Source organism: Petaurus breviceps, unplaced genomic scaffold (assembly GCF_028583685.1).
Source record: "Petaurus breviceps papuanus isolate PSGF00001 unplaced genomic scaffold, PetGlider_PUasm1.0 351383, whole genome shotgun sequence".
In the NCBI taxonomy this organism is placed as follows: Eukaryota; Metazoa; Chordata; class Mammalia; order Diprotodontia; family Petauridae; genus Petaurus; species Petaurus breviceps.
The window spans coordinates 1-9,894 of NW_027186267.1; the positions used below are offsets into that span (position 1 = coordinate 1).

At 48.8% G+C, this 9,894-nt stretch overlaps 1 protein-coding gene across 1 annotated transcript; it reads left to right on the forward strand.

The window, feature by feature from the left end:
• Positions 1–2,055: 2,055 nt before the first annotated feature.
• LOC138168122 (voltage-dependent calcium channel gamma-6 subunit-like) lies at positions 2,056–3,948 on the forward strand (the record flags this gene model as incomplete). Its single annotated transcript, XM_069097154.1, has 3 exons — positions 2,056–2,130; positions 2,382–2,519; positions 2,898–3,948. Coding segments are annotated over 3 exons (467 nt in total), but the record flags the coding sequence as incomplete, so codon positions are not given.
• Positions 3,949–9,894: the final 5,946 nt, after the last annotated feature.

The window sequence follows — 9,894 nt, forward strand, 5'->3', positions numbered from 1 at the left end:
AGAGAGAGACAGAGACAGAGAGAGAGAGAGACAGAGAGAGGAGAGAGAGACAGAGACAGAGAGACAGAGATTAGAGACAGAGAGAGACAGAGAGAGAGAGAGACAGAGAGAGGAGAGAGAGACAGAGACAGAGAGATGTCATGGGATGAGGTGGAGGAGTTTTTTTTGAGGGCAGACAGGCTCTGACCTCATTCGGCCCCTGGACAACAGGAACGGACATAACTAATTTGATTGCCTAGACAGACGTGGGTGCAGCCTGGGTTTCTGGCCGGTGGGGAGGGCTGACCCAAACTGCTGCTCGGCCAGGGCAGGTGCCGACACCTCAGCCTTCTGACCCATCTAATGGCCATAGGAGGAGGCAGGGTTGCTATCTGACCAAAAGCCAGAGAAGACCCAGAACTTCTCAAACTAGGAGGTTGGGCTGAATCTAAAAGAATGAATTTTAAGAGGGATAATTTTATCATCTTAAACCAGAGTTTAAAATAATCAATGTTGAAGGCACCGGAGGAGGGTAGAATGCCTAGGCTAAAGAGCAGTTCACCTGAGGAAGAGGGGGGAAAAAGATCTGTGGGATCTCAGTGGACTACAAGCTCAAAGCAGAGCAGCAGCAGCAGCAGTGAGATAAGGCAGCCTAGAAAGCTGATGGGATGTTGGGCTTCATTAACAGAAGCCCGGCTTCCAGGAGCAGGCAGGTGAGTCTCATGTCCTGGGCCCTCATGAGATCTCTGGTGTTCACATCTGGGAACCACCCTTTCAGAAGGCTATTGGTCTTGGAGAAAGTCCAGAAAAGGGTAGCTGGGACAGCGAAGGGCCGGGGACGTGGAGCCTGAAGAAGCCAGGACTCCTGGGGTGGGGCTGGGGGGGCATGAGGGCCATTCTCCAATCCCCAGAGGGCTCTTGGGTGGAGGAAGCAGCAGCAGGTTGTTTGTGGACAGTGTGCCCAGGGTGGAGGGCTGGCCCTGCAGATGCTACTGCTCAGGGAGGGCTGGACTGGGAGCCTCTGAGGGCCCTCACTTGTGACTCAGAGAGGCATCGAGCAGTCTGGACTTCGGCCTGTCTCTGTACACCTGAGAATGGACTCTGGGAGGTAGGAGGAGGAGGTCAGGGCCAGACCTGCCTTGGAGCATTACAGAGGCTGCCCAGGGATCACTCCACCTCTGGGAGACATGGACCCAGGTGGTGGCCCCCAGCCTACAGGGGAAAATGGGCCAGACCTCTAACCTAAAGAGGGGAGACTAGGCTCTGGTGGGGGCATGCCTGTGCTGCAAGGTCCACCCTCTTGCCAGCTGACTTCCTTCCCTGGACCGCCCCCCCCCCCCCCCCCCCCCTCCCTTTTCTCTGTCTCTTGCTCCCTAGAGATCCCTTTCTCCCTCCTGCTAATATTACTGGTCTCTGTGTCTGTGCCCTCTCCTGCTTCTCCCTTTCTTAGCACCCCCAATACTGTGTCTCCCCATCCTGCTGTCTCCCTCATTCTGCCTCTTTCTTTCTTCCTTTCTCCCCCTTTCTATCTCTGTCTCTCTGACTCCCTCAAGTAAGCTCTCCCTGTATGTCTCGGTCTCCCTTTCTTCTTCTCTCCTCCACACTCACTCGATCTTTTTATCTCTGCTCTATTCCCGCTTCTATTTGCTTCCCTTTCCTTATCTTCTTTTGATTTTTCTCCTCCCTGTCTCTTTCTGTTACTGCCACTCTCTGTGTCTGTCTCCCCCGCCTCCATTCCCACCCCCCCCACCCCCCAGTCTCTTTCTCTCTGTCTCTCTCCGTCTGCACCCGGCTCTTTATCTTTTGTGCTGGCATGCACAGGGAGGTTGGTGCTCATTAGTCACAATTCACATAAGAGGAAGTGGGTGTGAAAAGGACAATGACAATTCCAGGGCCACCAAGCTATCAAAGTCAGGTTTCTGGGGCTTCCTCTCCTCCTTTGTCCTACCACCTGCCTCTCTTCCTTTCCCTGATTTCAGTCTGGTCCCCCAGTGTCAGTACCCCAAGCGTCCCCAATGTCCGCACTCCCAGGTGTCCTCAATGTCAGCCCCCCATGCCTGTGTCTCCTTTCCACAGAGGCCAACTGCTCCTACTTCAGATTCTTTACCTCAGGGGAGAACAGCAGGATTCTGCACAGAACGACTAAGAAAGGTAGGGCCCCTTAATCCCTTAGCCCTCGGACTTGGTGCTTCCCTGCCCCGATTCTGACTCTGGCGGCCTCCAGGAGCCTGGAGGGCCTCAGCGCTTGTCTGGCTCCACTCTGCTCCCATTTCACAGATGAGGAAACTGATGCCGTAGGGCTGGAGCGACTTCCCCAAGGCTGCCCGGCAGTCCCTGCTTGCCTTCCCCAGGTAGGCGCTGCCGGAGCCCTCTGATGTCCCTGTCCCCACCTCTCCTCGCAGAGCTCGGAGTGGCTGCTGCCATCACTGCCACGCTGGCCCTGGTCATCACGGTCCTCGGCTGCATCTGCGTCATCATGGTGCTCAGCAAAGGGGCCGAGTTCCTACTCACACATGCAGCAGTCTTCTTCAGCCTCTCAGGTAGCTGCTCAAAGACTCCAGCCCGGCCCCAACCTGGCGATTTGCATAATTCAGCACGGTTGCATGCTGGGTGTTGTGGTTTCCAGAGCCTGAATCCCGTAGCGGACTCTAGGGCCATATTGTGTTAGGTGTTGAAGCCTCCAAGTCTGTTGCTCTCTGGGAGGTGTAGCTCCGAGAGCCCGCACAGCACTTAGCGTCTTGTCTGGCGCACAGTAGGCGCTTAATGAATAAACGCTTGTTACCTGGTGGCCTGTTGCAGCCTGGGACTCTCGTCCTGAGCTGTGTCCCCAGAGCTGGCCGGCCAGGCGCTGGGGCCCCTCGTGGCCTGGGCAGTTGAGCCGGGCACTGGGCTCCCTTCTTCCTATTCTCTCCCCATAGGAGTTTTGCTGCTGGTGAGTCTTGAGCTGTTCCGCCAGGGGGTCCACGAGCTGCTGTCCAGGACTGGGCCGGGCCCGGCCCCTTGGCTGAGTTACGAGTATTCCTGGTCGGTGGCCTGCGCTCTTGCGGCTGCTACCCTGCTGCTCCTGGGGGGCGTCTCTTTCCTGCTTCTGGCCCTGCCCTCCCGCACCTGGGGCATGTGCTGCCGCCAGCCGCCAGGTGACCATGGCGGTGGAAGTGCGGGGGCCACCTAACGGAGCCAATTCCCTTCCGAAATGGGTAGGTTTCTTTGAGTCCCCAACAGAGACCCTCTGACGCCCTGCCCGGCCTCACGCTGTGGAGCTATCTTAGAGTGGATCTCCTCGGACCTTCACTCAGTCTCAGGGACAACATATCCCCGCTTGGCCCCAAAGAGTCGATCACCCAGGAAGAGGTCCTTCCAGTTCCAATGAATCACCTCCTGTTTGGACCTCCAATTACTTGCCGAGTAACAGAGAGCAGACCTCTTCCTCTACCTGCATGTCTCAGAGGAACAGATTCCTTCCTCCCCCCTCTCCTCCCTCCCCACCACAACTGGCGGGAGTGGATCCCTTCTGGCTCCAAGGAGCCCTGGGCATGGCTCCTCCGCTCTCTCCCTGGACATGGGGGGTGGATCCCTTGCTACCCTTACCCATCCATGGGGAGTAGACCCTTTGCCACTGTCTCCCTGAAAACTTTTCACCTCCTCCCTGTCCTGTTTCCTTTTTCTGATCGTGGAGACCACTGGCTCCCCTCCAATGGACCATTCCTTCTCCCTCCCTTTGTATATATGTTGTGCTATATATCTCTGTGCTCCATCTGGGGTATAGGGGTGGGTTCTTATGGACGAGGGTCCCTGGGGAGGCAGGGACCTGATATGGGCAGGGAGAGATCATACGGGATTCCTCTTCTTTGCCTTCATTTATTTATTGGGGAGTGGAATGTGCCTGGAACATGGGCAAAGTTGTGGGCTGGGGATGCTTGGGTTCCCCCTCCATTGACAGCCCAGGATTAAATGCTTTGGCACTGAAATGATCTCATTTGTGTCAGTTTCTTCACAAGTAGATGGGGTGGGGGTCATCTCTGCGATGGTATACTGCCCATGAACAGTTCTCATATTGCCCCCAAGGGCACAGTCACACAGCAAACAGTCTGCTTCCCTGACAACTCAGGGTCCCTGAAGGAAAAAAAAAACCAGACACTTCCATTCCCCTGGAAGTCAGAGCCCCTGGACACAAAATTGGGTATTCCTCAATGATTATGTTTTCACAAGCTTGGTCATTATCTGCTTTTATGCAGATAGGAACACAATGAGTATTAGACACCATACCATGGGGAAACTGAGGCCCAGAAACAGGAACTCATTCAAGGTTATACAGCAAATGTACAATGAAGCAAAATGAACTTTACTGAGTGTCAGTGGGACAAAACCTGGGAGGACTTTTTTGATATGGCTGGTGTACCTTCAACAGGATAGGTAAGAGGGAAGGGGCGGGATTGTATATTAAGAAGGTAGAATCATTGGGGGCATCTAAGTGGAGCAGTGAATAGAGCACTGGCCCTGGAGTCAGGAGGACCTGAGTTCCAATCCACACTTAACAACACTTACTAGCCGTGTGACCTTGGGCAAGTCACTTAGTCCCAATTTCCCTGCTTCCCCTCCTCCAAAAAAAAAAAGCAAAAAGAAGGTATAATCATGGGGGAAATCCAAGAAAACAACTGGGGAAACATGGTGAAGATGTTCAGGTGAAAGTCAAAAGAAGGAGAAACAGAAGTAATTTTTGTTGCCAGAATATATTACAGACCACTGGCGCAAAAAGGGGAAATAGACAAAGGATTTAGGACACAGATTGCAAAACAGTTGACCCAGAGGTATGGGGGACTTCCACTGTGCAGATATCCCACAGAACTCTTTAAGACTTACAAAGCATCTTACAAATATTTCATTTGATTCTCACCACAAATGTGGGAGGTAGATGATAGGATTATCTTCCCCATTTTATAGATAAGGAAATTGAGGCAGACAGGGGCTGAGCAGCTTGTCCAGAGTTTCGAAGCTTGTGTCAGAGACAGACCTTGATTGAACTCAAGACTTCCTGACTCTGGCTCCAGAACTTGATGCACTGAGCTACTGAGTTGCCTCAGGGGCAATCATGCTATCCTGTAAAGGATGGAAGTGGGGAAATTCTGGAATCCTGGATGGACCTGTTTGTTACTAAGTGTAGAGCTTGTGATAAGGAGAGGCAATCTGGGGATAGTTTGACATGTGGTCTTGATATTTTCTCTTTTTTTCTTCTTCCTTCCTTCCTTCCTTCCTTCCTTCCTTCCTTCCTTCCTTCCTTCCTTCCTTCCTTCCTTCCCTTCTTCCTTCTTTCTTTCCTTCCTTCATTCCATTCATTAATTCTTTCTTTTTCAAAAGTGGATTTCATTCCAGAGGAAATCTAGGTAGGATCCCATGACTTAAAATGTTACAGCAAAAGTCAGCCCAGGTGGGACAGGAGATGGTCAACAGTGAAATTCTGAAAATGCACAAAGAAACAATTCTGATGATGCTGTCCAAAGGGACGTGCTGGAAACTCAGGAACAAACTTAAAATTGAAAAAAAAAGGTACATATGCTGGAAGCCTTGACAGGCACAGAGGACGGGTATAAGAATGTGGTAGGATTCGCACTGGGAGGGCTAAGATTTGTGATGCGCTGAAGTAGGGGCCAAAAGGAAGAAGAACTCAGAGAGTTGGGGTTTTGTTGGGGGGAAAGGGCAGCGTCAGAGAAGGCCCAGGCCCTTTGCTTCCAATGCTTGGGGATGAGGACCCCAGACGAGAGGGAGAAAGCAGTATAACCTTCCTTATTTTGCCTTTGTTTTCTCAGTCATGGAGAATGATCTTTGGCTTAGAAAAGGCAGAACAAAAGGGGCTAATAGGGCAACATCCAGGAGAAATAAAAGAGTTTCTAGTCACTCCCCTACTCAAGAAACTCCAGTGGTTCCCTGTTGCCTCCAGGAACAAATACAAAAGGCAGTTTAGCCTTCAAAACTGGCCCCCTACTACCTTTCCAGTCTTTTATATCTCCCTCCCCGATAATACTCTCCCATCTATCTCCTGATTCCCAGCATTTTCTCCAGCTGTTCCTATGCCTGGAAGGTTCTCCCTCCTCTGCTCTAACTACCAATTTCTGATTTAAGTCACAACCAAATTCCCATTTTTTACTGGAAGCCTTCCCCAACCCCTCTCACTTCTAGCATCTTCCCTTTGTTAGTCATTCCCTATTTATCCTGTATATAGCTTGCTTTGTATCTATTTACTTGTTGTCTTCTCCATTAGATTGTAAGCTCTTGAAGCCAGGGACTATCTCATGCCTCTGTCTGTATCCTCAAGGCTTCACACATCATTGCCTGTATTTCATTTCAGTCATGTCTGACTCTTTGTTACCCTGTCTGGGGTTTTCTTAGCAGAGATACTGCAGTGGTTTGCCATTTCCTTCTCCAGTTCATTTTACAGATGAGGGAACTAAGGCAGACAGGGTTAATGACCTGCCCAGGGCCCCATAGTTCATAAGTGTCTGAGGCTGAATTTTAAACTCAGATCCTCCTGAATGTGCCACCTAGATGCCCTTAACTTTAGGACTAGAGAAGGTCAAATGTCCCCAATGTAAAAAATGAAATTTAAAAAGGAGATGAGAATAGATTCTGAAAACTATTAGTTTAGTGATTTTGACTTTAATTCCTAGGAAAATTCCCTGGCAAATCATTAAAGAGAGTGGTAACTGTTCTTGTTGTCTGTCTTTTGTTCTCGAAGAGGACCATGTCACCAAGAAGATGATGCCATGATTAGCAAGTGAATCGGATTTAAGTGAGGGAGAGCTGTGCAAAGTCACCAGCCTCACTTTCTGCTCTGGAGCCATCTGAGTCCAGTGGACAGATATAGATCAAGAAGACCAGAGATGGTCCCCAGATGGTTAGCAAACATCTAGGAAAAGGAGGGAATGATTATAAAGAGTGAGCCTGGTTTCCTGAAGAGCAGGTTGTGCCAAAACTAAACCATTTTCTTTTTCTTTTTTGGCAGGTTACTAAACTGGTAGGTTAGGAGAAGCCTGTCTATAGAGTTTACCTAGATTTTAGCCAAGTGTGTGATAAACTCTTTCATACTATTCCAGATTGAGAGATAAGGACTATGCAAGGCTAGGATTCAATGAATTCAGCACTGGTAGAATGGACAGAGTCAGAGTATAGTCGGGGATAGTTTTTGTGGACTGGGAAGGAGGTCTTCTATGGAGTGGCTCTGGGCTATGGACTTGACCCTGGGTGGATTAACATTTTTGATCAGTTATTTAGACGAAGGTAGAGACAGCCCGCTCTTTAAATCTCTAGATGGGTGGGATGGTGAACACATCTCATGTGAAAGCATTGAACTGAAACAATCTGATGAAATTGAATAGAGATTGATGAAACATCTTCCACTCAGATTCTAGAATTCAGTGCCATAAATATGAGAGAGGGAGGAATTAGGGTTACACAGTAATTCATCTAAAATTTCGTTTTTTAAAGAAAAAAAATTTTTAGTGGACTCTGACAGCAAGATGAGCCAATAATGTGACATGGCAGTCATGGGCTTTATGAAGAGGGGCCTGGTTTGCTGCCATCGTCATCATTGCCATCATTCATTAAGGGCCCTCCATGTGCCCGGCATGGTGCCAAGCATCTTAGAGATACCCTATTTGACCCTCAGGATGACTCTGCGAGAGGAGCACCCTTGCTGTTCCTATACTAAGTGGGCAGCCCTTCAGTCCCATTGCCCTGTTCAGAGCCCTTTGAAGGACTGTGGGCACTTCTGGATGCCACATTGTAGGAAGTCAAACCAACAAGCATTTGTCATGTACCAGGCACTCTGCTATGCATTTTAGGAAGGACATCTGTGATTGAGGGGCTGTTCAGAAGTCGAAGGGCCTCATGCACAATGCATATGAGGGTTGTTTGGAGGTGCTGGGGAGGCTTTGTTTGGAGAAGAGAAGACAGGTCAAGATAACCCAGTTCAGTATTAGAGGGTCATAGACAAGGGATTATATGGTTTTGTTTTTTTTGAACCCTTGACATTTGATTCAACATTCAGTGATTTTGCTTGATTTTTTTGGAATTGGATTGTATTTGACCTTGAGAATAGACCCATTTAGGTAAGATGACAAGGATAACTCCCTAACAACCAGGGTCCCCAAGTCCCCATATCCAAAAGCAGAACAGGTAGCCTTGAGAAGTAGTGGGTTGCCTCTCCTTGGAGGCCATTAAGCAGGGCCTGGATGACCCCATGATGGGTATTTTGGGTAGGGATTTTTATTCTGTGATCTTGTGATCATTTAATTTGTTTTAAGTTAAAAAAATTTTTTTGGTAATCATTTAACTTAACTAAAGGCAGCTAACTAGTATAGTGGTTAGAGTCAGGACACGGAGTCAGGAAAATCTGAGTTCAAATCCTGCCCCATCAGAAATTTTCTAGCATCCTGATCCTGGATAAGTCACTTAACCTCTATTAGTTTCTTCATTTGTAAAATGGGGAGAATAACAGCACCTACTTTGCAGAGTTGCTGTGAGAATCAAGGGAGGTCCCATTTGTAAAACATCTTATAAATATGAAACTACTACATGAAACACACAATGTTAATGGAAAAGACCTAGAGAGAGTATGTCATGCCACAGTAAGTCAGTGTCAGCATCAGGAGTTGACCCTAGCTAACACAGATCACCTGACAGTAGGAAGTCTTCTTAATGATTCAAGACCTTGGACCAAAATGAGAAAGAGCCTCTACAGGATGAGGAAACAGCTGCCACAAAACCCATGCACTCCTCTCCACAGAAGAAGGGAACTTCCTCGCAGAATCGAGAAGCTGATGGAGGATATTCTTTCATGAGCTTGGTCATCTGATTTTCTAGGATCAGAACTGGGAGGACCCAAAGGACAGGTCATTGAGGTTATCTTTATGGCATTTGACTGAGGGGGGAAACTGAGTTCATGGATCTCTACCTGTATGTCTCTTCTTGGCATCCAGGGTTCCTCAGCTTCCCTTTCTCTTTCTTCTACTATTTTGGTCCAGGTATGGCTAGCTTTCTGTTTCTGGGTTTCCATCATGGGTTCCATTCTGCTCAGGTGAAGGCAGCCCAGCATGGAGGATATTCCGCTGTATGTGAAGTCAGGACATAGACTTAAGTCCCAGCTCTTTGATAATGGTGCGCTATGCAGCACTGGGTCATTTCCCTTTTAGGGTCTCAGTTTTTCATTTGTAAAGTTGGAATGTACTTGGTATAGGGAACTCCAACCAATGAAGTCTATTAGTCAGTCAACAATCATTTAATAAGTGCCAACTATGTGCCAGACATCATGCCAAGTGCTGAGGATACAAAGAACAGTGAAATGAAGTGCCTGCCCTCAAGTGATGTACAGTCTAACGAGGAAGACAGCATGCAAAAACTCTGTACAAATAAGTTACAGACATGATAAATTGTGGTCCATTCTCCAAGAGGACCAAGGACATCATAGGGTGATGTCTTGACTTGTGCATGAATTGGATTTCAGTGAGGTAGAGTCACATAAATCTGTAGCCTCACTCTCTCTTCCAGAGCCACTGAAGTCCAATGGCAGGACAAAAGTGAAGATGGTGGGTGATGGCTCAGGATGCAGTGGATGACCTTGGCCTCTTCAATGTCTGACCAAGCTCTAAGTGCCCCAAAGGGCCTACTTTAGACACTTTCATAGCTGTTGGAAGAAATTGTTCTCACCTTCCCATTCTGCTGGGCTAGTCTGTACAGGCTTAGAGTAGACACCCCCTAACTCATCGAAGGGTTTAAGGGTTACCCCGACACGGTTTAGCCCATTCACCAAGACGGCTTCCTGGGATGTGGCTGCTGTGCATGCCATGACTTCTTGATGCCACAAGTGAGTTGGGTGAAGGTGGACACCAAAGGCAGCCCTCCCACCAGACGTGCTAGTCCTTC